The sequence below is a fragment of the Corythoichthys intestinalis genome, chromosome 16 (genome assembly GCF_030265065.1).
Source record: "Corythoichthys intestinalis isolate RoL2023-P3 chromosome 16, ASM3026506v1, whole genome shotgun sequence".
Taxonomy (NCBI): Eukaryota; Metazoa; Chordata; class Actinopteri; order Syngnathiformes; family Syngnathidae; genus Corythoichthys; species Corythoichthys intestinalis.
The window spans coordinates 19,452,520-19,464,689 of NC_080410.1; the positions used below are offsets into that span (position 1 = coordinate 19,452,520).

Here is a 12,170-nt window from a genome sequence, read left to right on the forward strand (position 1 = left end):
TAAATGGCTTGAGAAGGACCAGTCAGCCCGTCGAGGGGGAACTATTCACAATGAGGAAAACGCGACGAAGAGAGCGGCAAAATGTCATTGTTTCTGTCTCTTTACTTCAATATTTTTACAGGATATTCTTTTTACCCAAGTACTTTCCCCAATTGCTAAATAAATGGCATGGTCATGATAAATAACAATCTTGTGCTAAATGGAATATAAAATAATAAAAATCCATTTATTCAAGACGAAATGGCAAAATTACTCCATAATGGTCAAAACAGTCGACTTCACCTTTATTGTCACACCTCCCGAACGATATTTTATGACACCTAAATCGGACATATGTAATTTCCCTTCCCAGGCTTCGGAGAATGTAAACAGACCAGAAGGAGTGACAGCTAGCCGACATGCTAACCCGAACCGAGGGATGTTTCAAAGTCTTCGAAGTGGAAAATCACACATAACTAGCCTGGATTATTTGACATGACGACCCGGTTGTCGAGTTTCTTTGCGGATCGGCAAACCGCCCGGCGGAGAGCAATTTACAGTTCGTTCCCTGGAGGAGGGTGGCTGGAGTTGTTGTGTAGCTAACGTGCTAACAGCTAACTGCTAATGAGCATGAGGATAGCTTTTTACATGCCTATCAATGATCAAACGTAAGTAGTCCTTTATTTAAAGGAATTTTATAGTGTTTACTTTGTAATCACTGTATTCGTATTTGACATAATACAAAACAAGATGTTTACTCACTTCCTTGTAAGTCCAATGGTCCCACAGTAAATATCCACGGTGAATGGGAACCTTTTGAAACTCCAAAAAGGCGCATACGCCTCTCCCGCATACAGAATGATTTTTCTGCAGCCGTTTGGCTGGCGTGATGCAAAAAATAAAAGTATTAATCCACAAAATCAGCTGAATCCTTCGTCCTCATACACAACAGTACACTGTATAGTGAAGAGAACGTCTTCTACCGTACACGTCACAGCGCCCTCCTCCTCAATGCAAGACCGAAGCCGGAAGTCACTCATTTTCATGGCGCGGGATTCAAAAAACTAAATAAATATAGCGATCGCTTCCACACACATCCAAGCGGTCCATATCATTCAGGGGCATAAAATACCGCGTGTATTATGAAATAAACATGCTTTTTCGTGTCACAGGCACTTTAAAATACAGACACACCCACATTTTTCATTGTATCACTTTCAAAGCCATACTTTCAATCACTCTCTATAACATTCATCAAATTTTTGAACTGCTTATCCTCATGAAGTTTGTGGGGGTGCTGGAGTCTATCACAGCTAACTCCAGGCAGAAGGCGGGGTACACCCTGAACATGTTGTCAGCCAGTCGCAGGGCACATATAGACAAGCAACCATTCAGCCACACACTCACACCTACGGACAATTTGGACTGTTCAATCAGCTTACCATGCATGGTTTTTTTGGGATGGGGCAGGAACCTAGAGAAAACCCACACAGGCAAGGGAAGAACATGCATACTCCACACAGGAAGGCTGGAGTCGGGATTGAACCCAAAATCCCAGAACTGTGAGGTGGACGTGCTAACCTCTGTCTCAACTTGCCGCCTTCATAATGTGAATTATTTTTAGACAAGAATAACATAGAAATATTATTGTTTTTATTGAATGCTTGTCCGTATTAAATGCTTCATTGAGTGAGTCCACTCAAATTCACTGACATTTTTACGCTCACGCTGCTGAGAGCAGACTCTGGACTACGAAGATTGACTAAACGATGATTAACACATTTGTGCCTTTGATTGTAGAGCTACCGAGCTTTCTCTCGCTAGATCTCGCTCTAAGCAGCAAACCTGTCAATCATCTTAACTTTAAGTACCCAACGCCAGCTCCACTGGTGACAAAAAAGCAGCAGGAGGGAGGGTGAGGAGGCTGTATGAGCATGAAGCAGAAAAACATAAATATACTTTTCAAATTAAAAACCCGATCCTTTTCACACGATACTAATCCCCTGAAAAATGGCATTATCTGCCCGATTTCCGATCACGTGATCGGATCGGGACATCGCTAGTTCTAACAATTGTCCCAAAAATACCACCTTCCCATCCCTAGATTTTTTTACATACTTGCATACAAGCGTTCCCAGACAAACCTCATAATAATGCAATTGATGGTGTGATGTATTTTAACCATGCCAAGAAAAAGGGACTCTCCATAATGCTGACATCATTCTCCCATTTAAATTCCACTTCAATGTCTAAAATCAAAGAAACTTTGGAGAAGGATCTTGAAATTGTTATTAGCACAGCTGACTCGGGAGAGGTTCTAAGGAGAATTCACTCATCTTCATTTTGTGCGAAGCACTGCTTAATCCAGTTTGTCTCGTGCACAGGAGGCACCTCTCTAAATCCAGATTGGCATGAATTTATTCTCAAATTGATCCATCATGTGATCGATGTAAATCAACAGAGGCCATTTTAGTACACATGTATTGGTATTGCCCCAAGATATAATTTTGGAAAGACATTTGCAAAGCACTTTCTAATATGATGAAGGTCAAACTACCACTGAATCCACTCATATTACTCTTTGGGTTGCACAAGAGATTAGCATTCCCTATCGGTGGGCGTAAAATTATTGCCTTCTCAACATAGGTTGCTCGCCGCCAGATTTTTTTTCTAAATGTAAGGATATAGCCCCACTGACAATATCACACTGGATCAAAAACATGTTACTCCATTTCAGACTTGAAAAAGTCAAGGAATGATGAGCAGCTCTGAACAAAATTCAATCAGGTGTGGGGGGTCTTTCTGAAATACTTTGATCATCCTTCAACAAAGATAGAGGACTGAAAATTTGTTAATTAATGGCAGATTCAATGTGTATGTGAATGGTCTTGAAATATTGATAATTTTTTTTTTTTTTTTTTTTTTTTGATGTCATGCCAGTGACATTGGTGTTTTTTGTTGTTGTTTTTTTCCAATATACTTTTGGGAAAAAAAGGGAAAAACATGTCTTTTATGTATCTCTTTGTAATGTTGTTAAAAGTGAAATATACATTGTACACAAAATACACTGTAACAGTTCTTTAACACAAACTTAAAATAGCAAAATGAAGTAGTGTAATTCTGTCAAAAAACAAAAAAAAATCTCTCTGGTTATTTTTGAGCATGGATTTCATAACAATATTGACGGGACACGGGGTATGGGGCCGACTAATGGGGCGCCCTGGACATATTCTCGACTCTCCTGTTCTCCGTCAAAGCTGACCGAATGGAAACACAGACAAAGAGCTTTTTACGTTGAAAATTCTTGTGAATAAATGCTTAAATCCCTGATTTTTGGTTCAAACAAACAAACAAAAAACAACACAGCATTTATTTTACATAAATATGTTGAATATGGTGCTCGTCTTTAAGCCACTGTGGCGCCACCATATCACAACAAAGAGCTTTTTACGTTGAAATTTTTGGGAATAAATGCTTAAATCCCTGAATTCTTTAAAGATATGGACATAAAACAGTCTCGATTCTTGGTTAAAAGCAAAAAAAAAACTGGGCAGTTAGCATTTATATTACGTAAATATATCAAATGTGCTGCTAGTCTTTCAGCCATTGTGGCGCCGCCTTATCACAACAAAGAGCTTTTTACGCAGCAATTTTTTAAAATTAGGCTCGAGCGTATGACGTGGCACTTGCTAGGTTTCCGCCGCTATCGCCATTTTGGAAGCGAGAACAGTGAGGCATTTCAACACAGGTCGCTCTTTAAAAATGGTTGGAAATTATTGTGCGGTAAAGAATTGCAACAACCGATTGAATACAAAGGAGAATGTGCAGCTCGATGGAACACCATTGCGTTTCTTCCGGATCCCTACATGGAGAAAAGGCGAGGGAAAGGTCATATCTGAACTTGCCAAACGTCGAAGAATGGCATGGGTGGCCTCGATCAGAAGGAAGGGCATAACGTTTGATTCTCCAGTTACACACTGAGTTTGCTCTATGCACTTCCACTCCGGTAAGTTAATTTCGTTTGTTTACGCAAATTTCAGTAACTTTATGCCCTAAGTCGGCCTGTTGTTAGCTATAGATACAGCTAAACAACTAGCATGCATACATGTGCATTGTCTTCATAAGACATAATTCCTGTCGTTGCTAAATGAAAAAGCTGTAATATTTTGACATGAGAGAGTGGCAAAGAATTTGTACACAGGCTACATTTTCTGCAACAAAAAATTTGTACATCCGTGGTCACAGACTAATGTAAACACACATTGCCTACCTTTGCTAGAAAGATGGTGTTGCCGTTTGCTATGGTCATAATGTGCAGATCCTGCACCCATCCGCAGCAAAACTGTTCGTTCGTAGCTTTGTAGCGATTTGTAGTTTTGGAATTGCTGATGAGTGTAGTAACATACACCAAACACTAAATACAGCATGATGTCCATTTCGCGTAGTGGTGCAAGCTTGTCGACATCTTTATTCCATTTGTGTTCGGCTTGCTCGTGAGGGTCAACATTGTTCACATCCTTAAAATTGCTCACATATCTGTCCTTCGCCGTGGTAACAAGTTTGTCTCTGTATCGAACTGGCAAGTTTTCCCTACATTTTTCCATCTTTGGCACTCGTAGTTCAATTGTATTTGCCGTTAAGTTTAAATGTCCCGTGATGCAGACGTGCTTCCGAAATGGCTGCGTTGTCGCAAATCTCGCACGATCCCGTGCTGCTGTGACGTAAACGCTCGAGCCTAATAAATGCAAAATCCTTGAATTCTTTATAGATATGGACATAAAACTGTCTCGATTTTTGGTTAAAAGCAAAAAAAAAAAACGGGCAGTTAGCGTTTATTTTATGTAAATATGTCGAATGTGCTGCTAGTCTTTGAGCCACTGTGGCGCCGCCTTATCACAACAAAGAGCTTTTTACCTTGAAATTTTTGGGAATAAATGCTTTAATCCCTGAATTTTTTATAGATATGGAGGTAAAAACAGTCTCGATTCTTGGTTAAAAGCAAAAAAAAAAAACGGGCAGTTAGCATTTATTTTATGTAAATATGTTGAATTATGACGCCAATGCCGTAGCGGTTCATTTCTCCCATTGATTTTTTTTTTTTTTTTTTCAAAATGTTTCAAAATGCATGCATGGTATGAATAATATAATAATTACCTCAAATCCTCGAACAAATCAGTCCTGAGACAATCCTTCCTGTTTATATGTGGTACAGCTTTCGTACTTTTTCAACCTAAATCCGGGGTTGGATCGCTGCATGTGTTGAATAACTGCGACCGACTTCGACCGACTGAAGCGGAGTGTAGGTCGGCCCCCTTCTTGAAGGCTTGGTGCAGTGCCTGGCGAATGTGACCCGTCGATATCATGATGAAGTCTATGTTTTGAGGCAGAGAAACTTTGTTTATGGCACAATTATTTTTTTCTGTACTTATCTATGGAGAAAAAACTCTGAAATGTCAAATCCTTTTTTATTAGAAGGTCAACCAAAAGGTTTTACCCTTTTTACCCTTTGTGTGGTTTCTCAGTAAAACACAGTTATACACACAGACTGACTGAAATAGTGTGTTCTGTGCGTACCATGATTATGCCAGTTAGAAAAAGTTCAAATACAAATTAGAAAAAATGTACCTAATGCATCTTCATTTTTGTTAACTTACGATATCGGTTTCAAGGGATGCAAGGAAAGGCAGAAATGGTTAGGAATTGGTGGTTTAACATGACCACAATGTATCAAACAACTGTCTTTGCTTTGAGTAGTTACAGGAAACTGGGTGCACTGTGAGCTTGCACAACCACCAGTGCGTGTTTGCGAGCATATGTGTGTGTGCACACGCACAAACTGCATGACGCCTCCATGAGCAGAACAGGAAGCAGCGAGGTCTACACATTTCTCTCTCCTCCTCTCCACCCCGTTCACTTGCTTCAGATTTAGCCAGGCTTTTGAGTGTAAATCCATCCTGGATTTTGAGGAGGCATGTATTAGTTGTGTTTGTTGCCACCGTGACTGCTGGGTGGGGAAGCAACTGCCGAGGGGGGGGGGGTGAGTAAAGCCAGAGGCCAAACATGGCCAGTGAGGATGCAATAGAGGACTATATGAGGGATCAACCTGCTGATGACCCCGTCCACACTGAGCAGAGTGACACAGACAATTCGGTAGGCAACTTTTCAGATCTCAAAATGGCCGTCTTGTTCCCTGCCAACATTTTACATGGTCCTTCTCTTTTTGGCTGCTTCCTCATTCACATTTTTTAAATTCGGATCGTTTGTATTTCTTCTTCTCCTCTGCCCGTCACAAATGTTTTGGCCTTAGCTCGGGAGACATCTTGCACTTGGGCCTTTTTGTTGTACAACACCAAAAATGAAGTTGTATTGTGTTGAACAGGATAGCGTCACAGCATAAATTCTCCCTTCCTGTCTTTCATGTTGTGTCACCGCTGAGGTCTCTGATGAGGCTGGCAACATGGTATACACTCACCCGTCTTAAGTCACTGGCTGCCATTTACGGTTAACAGACACCCAGCCCATGTGAAATGGGAGGGGTGGCAGCGAATGGACACCAGCCCACCCAGTTCTATTGGATTGGATGTTTACTAGTGACAAACTCATTTAAATCCACAGCAAATCTGTAAAAACATCAGTTCATATGTTAATGTTGACATAAGATTGTGCAAATTATATTTGATAATGGGTAAGAGTCTTTCCGAAAAATGTAAAATAATCATCTCTTATTTGATGTGTGCAGTGTGAAAAGCTGTTTTTGCTTTGATCTCGATATAGATTTACATTTGACAGTCGGAATATCATTTAACAAAAGATGGTACTTTCTCAACTAAACTGTGTTTTTTGTTGTATCTTATGACATTTGCAGCGTATCACAAAAGTGAGTACACCACATCTTTTCATGGGACAACACTGACAAAATGACACTGTGACACAATGAAAAGTAGTCTGTGTGTAGCTTATATAATAGAGTTAATTTATTTTCCCCTCAAAATAACTCAAAATATAGCCATTAATATCCAAACCCCTGGGAACAAAAGTGAGTACACCGCATGGGAACTACGTACATCCCTAAATGTCCAAATTGAGTACTGCTTGTCATTTTCCCCTCCAAAATGTCATGTGACTCGTTACAGGAGTGCTGTCAGCATTGCTGCAGAGATTGAAGAGGTGGGGGGGGGGGGGGGGGGGGGGGGGTCAGCCTGCTAGTGCTCAGACCATGCGCCGTACTCTACATCAAATTGGTGTGCATGGCTGTCATCCCAGGAGGAATCCTCTTTGGAAGACTGTACACTAGAAAGCCCGCAAACAGTTTGCTGAAGACATGTCAATAAAGCACATGCTTTACTGGAACCATGTCGTATGGTCTGATGAGACGAACATTAATTTGTTTGGTTCCAGTGGTCTCAAGCATGTGTGGCGGCGACCAGGTGAGGAGTAGAGATAAGTGTGTCATGCCTACAGTCAAGCTTGGTGGTGGGAATGACCCCCCCCCCCACACACACACACACCTCTTCAATCTCTGCAGCAATGCTGACAGCACTCCTGTAACGAGTCACATGACATTTTAGACGGAAAAGGACAAGCAGTACTCAATTTGGACATTTAGGGATGTATGTGCTTCTCATGCGGTGTACTCACTTTTGTTGCCAGGGGTTTCGATGTTAATGGCTATATTTTGAGATTTTTTTTTTTTTTTAAACTGGGATCAGAAGCAAGTGGGGCAATCCACATTAAGGAGGCAATCAGCAGTAGATATGCCCATGATTCATTCATCAAATCCCCCGTAATTTTTATTTTATATAACAAACAAAACAGAACAACCAACCCGAAAAAACAAAACAAAAACAAAAAAACCCCAACAAAATTTACCCCCCCCCCAAAAAAAAAAAAACGAAAAAAAAAAAAAAAGACGAAACCCACACCCCCATCCCCCAAGACCCCCGGCACAAATCTCCGAAAACATGTATTGTTGTTATTGTTCCCCATTGAAGGGGAAAAGTACAAAGGCTACATAACAAAAGTGTACACATATATTATGAGGGTTTTCAGGCATATTTCAAAAATCTACATCAAGATGATAATCTGTGCTCCTAACGTATAACAAAAACGGGTTCCAAATGTTCTCAAAGGACCCAGATTATCCACCGAGTGTCAGTCTAATTTTCTCCAATTTGAGAAAGTACAGCATCTCTTTGATCCAATAGCCTTGCGTAGGCGGTACTGAAGATATATTCATTCCCAAACTCGACTCCCAGACCGCCTTCAGGGTGTTTAAGGTGGAGTCTGAACTGATTTTATAAATGTTGGAATAGACTGTCGTTATTGCACCCTTTAATGATGGCAAAGGTGTTAAAAAGGTGTCTAAGGCAGAGGCGGCTGGGAGAGTTGGGAAGTTTGGCCAAAGTGAGCGGACATAACTGCGAATTTGAAGATATCTAAAAAAAAAATGGCCATTGGGCAATGAATACTTTCCAACTAGCTGTTGAAATGAAGCAAAAGTTGAATCCAGATATAAATCCTTAAGTGTTTCTATGCCCAGCCTAGACCATGTAGTGAATGTATTATCTAAGAGAGAGGGGGGAAGGCATGGTTAGGCGAAATTGGAGCCTGACAGGAAAACGCCTGTAGCCCAAAGTATCCCCTGAATTGGTTCCAAATTCTGAGACACGAGAATACCACAGAATTTTGTAAATATGGAGAGGTCGATGACAGAAGTGGTGAAAACACTAAGGATTTTAATGTCACCAGTTTAACTGAGTTGTTTTCGACACCGAGCCACAATGGGGTGTTATCAGTGCTCTCACCGCGGAGCCAGTATGTCAGGTTTTTAATGTTCGCTGCCCAATAATAGTACAATATGTTAGGGAGAGCCATTCCACCCAGTTCCTTGGGTCTCTGTAATGTTTGATAGCGCAGCCTGGATTTCTTTTTATTCCATATAAATCTATGATAAGGCTGTCCACAGATTTGAAGAAAGAAAGAGGGAGAAAAATCTGAATACACTGTAACAAATAAAGAAAACGGGGTAGAATGTTCATTTTAACTGCGTTTATTCGAGCCGGAACGGAGAGATTAAGCAAGGACCATCTTTGAAAGTCCTGTTTAAGCTGCACAAGCAGCGAGTTAAAATTCATCTTTCGAAGGTTACTCCATGTGTCAGCCACATAGACTCCGAGATAGACAAACCCTGATTTTGATATTTTAAATGGGAAGTTTTCTAATGGATATGCTTTGGCAAGCTGATTTACAGGAAATATTTCGCTCTTCCCCAAATTCAGTTTATACCCAGAGATTTCACTAAAATCACGTAAAACAGTGAGAGCTGCAGGGATGGAATGAGACAAATCCGCCAGAAATAACAGAAGATCGTCTGCATAAAGTCCGACTTTCAGCTCCACACCATGTCGCACTATACCACGCAAGTTAGGGTGACATTTCAGCGCGGCCGAAAGAGGTTCCATAGCCACCGCGAACAACAGCGGGCTCAAGGGACAGCCCTGCCTGGTAGACCGAAATAAGTGAAAATATTCGGAATTTGTATTATTGGTTCTAACTGATGCTTGTGGAGACCAGTACAGAAGCCTAATCCAAGATACAAATTTTGATCCAAACCCAAATTTCCCCAGACAAAAAAACAAGTAATCCCATTCCACTCGGTTAAAGGCCTTCTCAGCATCTAAGGCCAACAAAGCCTCCGACCGAGCTTCCATTGAATGGTTGTACACAACATTAAAAACCCTCCTAAGGTTGAAAAAGGAGTGTCTCTCACGAATAAAACCAGTCTGGTCTTGAGAAATAATCAGTGGGAGGACACCCTCTAGGCGAAGAGCCAATAATTTAGACAGAATTTTAAAATCTACATTCAACAGACTAAGAGGGCGATAAGAACTGCATTTTAATGGGTCTTTGCCCTTCTTAAGAATCAGGGAGATACATGCCTGGTTTAATGTTTGGGGGAGTGCACCTAGCTCAAAGGCCTCCGTAAACACTTCTAACAGATATGGAGCCAATGGCTTCCAAAACGTTTTATAAAATTCACTCGGAAAACCATCTAAACCCGGGCTTCTGCCGCTCTGTAACGATTTCACTGCCCTTTCCAGTTCAGGGCCGGTAATAGGGCGTTCCAGCTCCTCTCTCAAGGTATAATTCAGGACGGAAAGCGGTATTTTGCTGAAAAACTGTTCAAATTGTTCAGGCCCAAAGGAGTGATCCGATGTATACAGTGATTTATAAAACTCAAAAAATGTATTGTTTATTTCTAAGGGATCTGACGTAGTTCCCGAGTCAGTCTCGACTCGTGAAATTAGCTGAGGGGATGACCTTTGACGTAACTGGTGAGCTAAAAGCTTATTAGCTTTATCCCCCTGTTCATAAAATTTAGACCTTGATAGCAGTAAGAGCCTAATAGTTTGTTGAGAAGAAATAGAATCGTATTCCGCTTGAAGAGCCATCCGCTCTCTGTAAGTCTCAGGCAGTTTGGAAACCGCATACTGAGCATCCAACGCTGCTATATTCTGAGAAAGATTTGTTAACTTTGTTATGGTTCTTCTCTTTTGATGTGCTTCATATGAAATAATTTCCCCCCTTATAAATGCCTTCATTGATTCCCATAGTAACGCAGCTGAAACACCCGGAGTTCTATTTACTTGAAAGAAAAAACTCAATCGCTCCGTTATATATTCGACAAAATTCTTGTCGAGTAATAGTTGGGTATTAAGACGCCAAGGTGGACGTGCATTTATGAATTTACGAAAATATATCTTCATAGAAACTACAGCGTGGTCGGATAGAGTTATTGAGTCATATTTACAGCCAGAGGCAGCAGTAAGCAAAGAGTTATCTATTAAGAAAAAATCAATTCGAGTAAAAGTCCGATGTACGTGCGAAAAAAAAAGAGTATTCCTTTTTATACGGATTGAAAAAACGCCAAGGATCTGAGACATTAAACTCATCCATAAAGGCTCCAATTGTTTTACTTGATCTTGACTGTGGCACTGACTTCAAGGAGGAGCGATCTAATGCAGGATCCAGCCAACAGTTAAAATCACCACCCAGCACTAATCTATATTCTGCCAAATCCGGTAACATTAAAAAAATCTGTTTGAAAAAACCCTCGTCATCCCAATTTGGCGCGTATATATTCACAAAGACAACCTTAACTTCATAAATGTGGCCGATGACTATAACTAACCTGCCAGTAGAGTCCGAAATGGTTTTAGTATGAGCAAGCGGAATGTTTTTATGCAAAAGTACAGCCACCCCTCTCGCTCTACTGGTAAAAGAGGAGAGAAATATCTGGCCGACCCAACTACGTCTCAATCTGAAGGCGTCTGTATTTCTAAGGTGAGTCTCCTGTAGATTATTTTGAGATATTTTAAGGGGAAAATAAATTAACTCTATTATATAAGCTGCATACAGACTACTTTTCATTGTGTCAAAGTGCCATTTTGTCAGTTTTGTCCCATGAAAAGATATACTTAAATACCTGCAGAAATGCAAGGGATGTACTCACTTTTGTGATACACTGTAGGTCCTTAGAAATTCTAAATGTGGCTAAAACTGATCTTGTATGTCAAGATCCAAGATTGTGGTCATTATGTCATTCTTATTGAATTTGTGATAGGATCGCACAAAGGAACTGCACACTATTTTTACCCTCTGAAAATATTGAAACTGCCTTTATTTGATTAATACTGTGATTTAAAGAAACACGAAATTCAGCACATGACAGATACTTTGTATTACACATCACATTGACAACCAGAGATCACGTATGGAAGGAAGGACATCAAAGTGAAACCACTGTAATCGGATTTGATTTGATTTGATTTGATCTGAATTTGAATTCAAACACTCTACTACAAACTGTTTCCGAAACTCCTTGTCATGGTCAATTGCGTCACTATAGAAAGTGCTACTATGCTGCACTTGGATTAGGGTTTTAATGATGCAGAGCTGCTGCCCCAGTCGGCTTGTAGCTTGATGCACACAGAGGCATAATACGTTGTAATCAGATCTACTAAGCTGGATGGATGGCTGCATCACGTTGTGAGTCGCCCTGGGTCCCCTACCATGCTGCTTGACGCAGGGGGAGGCACTGTAACCAGAAAGTATGTATAATTTACAGGTGCTTCGATGCTTTTCACCAAGATTAAGGCCAGTAATTACGTAATGAACTGTTTCAGTGCCAC

The 12,170-nt window shown here is 40.7% G+C and overlaps 1 protein-coding gene across 3 annotated transcripts in view; it reads left to right on the forward strand.

Annotated features, from left to right (window-relative positions):
* LOC130932026 (serine/threonine-protein kinase N1-like) overlaps positions 1–12,170 on the forward strand; it is a 77,098-nt gene that overhangs the window by 29,981 nt on the left and 34,947 nt on the right. For 2 of the 3 annotated variants that reach the window (XM_057861376.1, XM_057861375.1), the window contains exon 1: positions 5,979–6,129. The exons of the other annotated variant lie outside the window; for it this stretch is intronic. In XM_057861376.1, coding sequence (XP_057717359.1) covers positions 6,040–6,129 — 90 coding nt within the window. In that variant the 5' untranslated portion in view covers positions 5,979–6,039. Of the gene's footprint in view, positions 1–5,978; positions 6,130–12,170 lie in introns of those variants that run through there. 3 annotated transcript variants of the gene reach the window in all.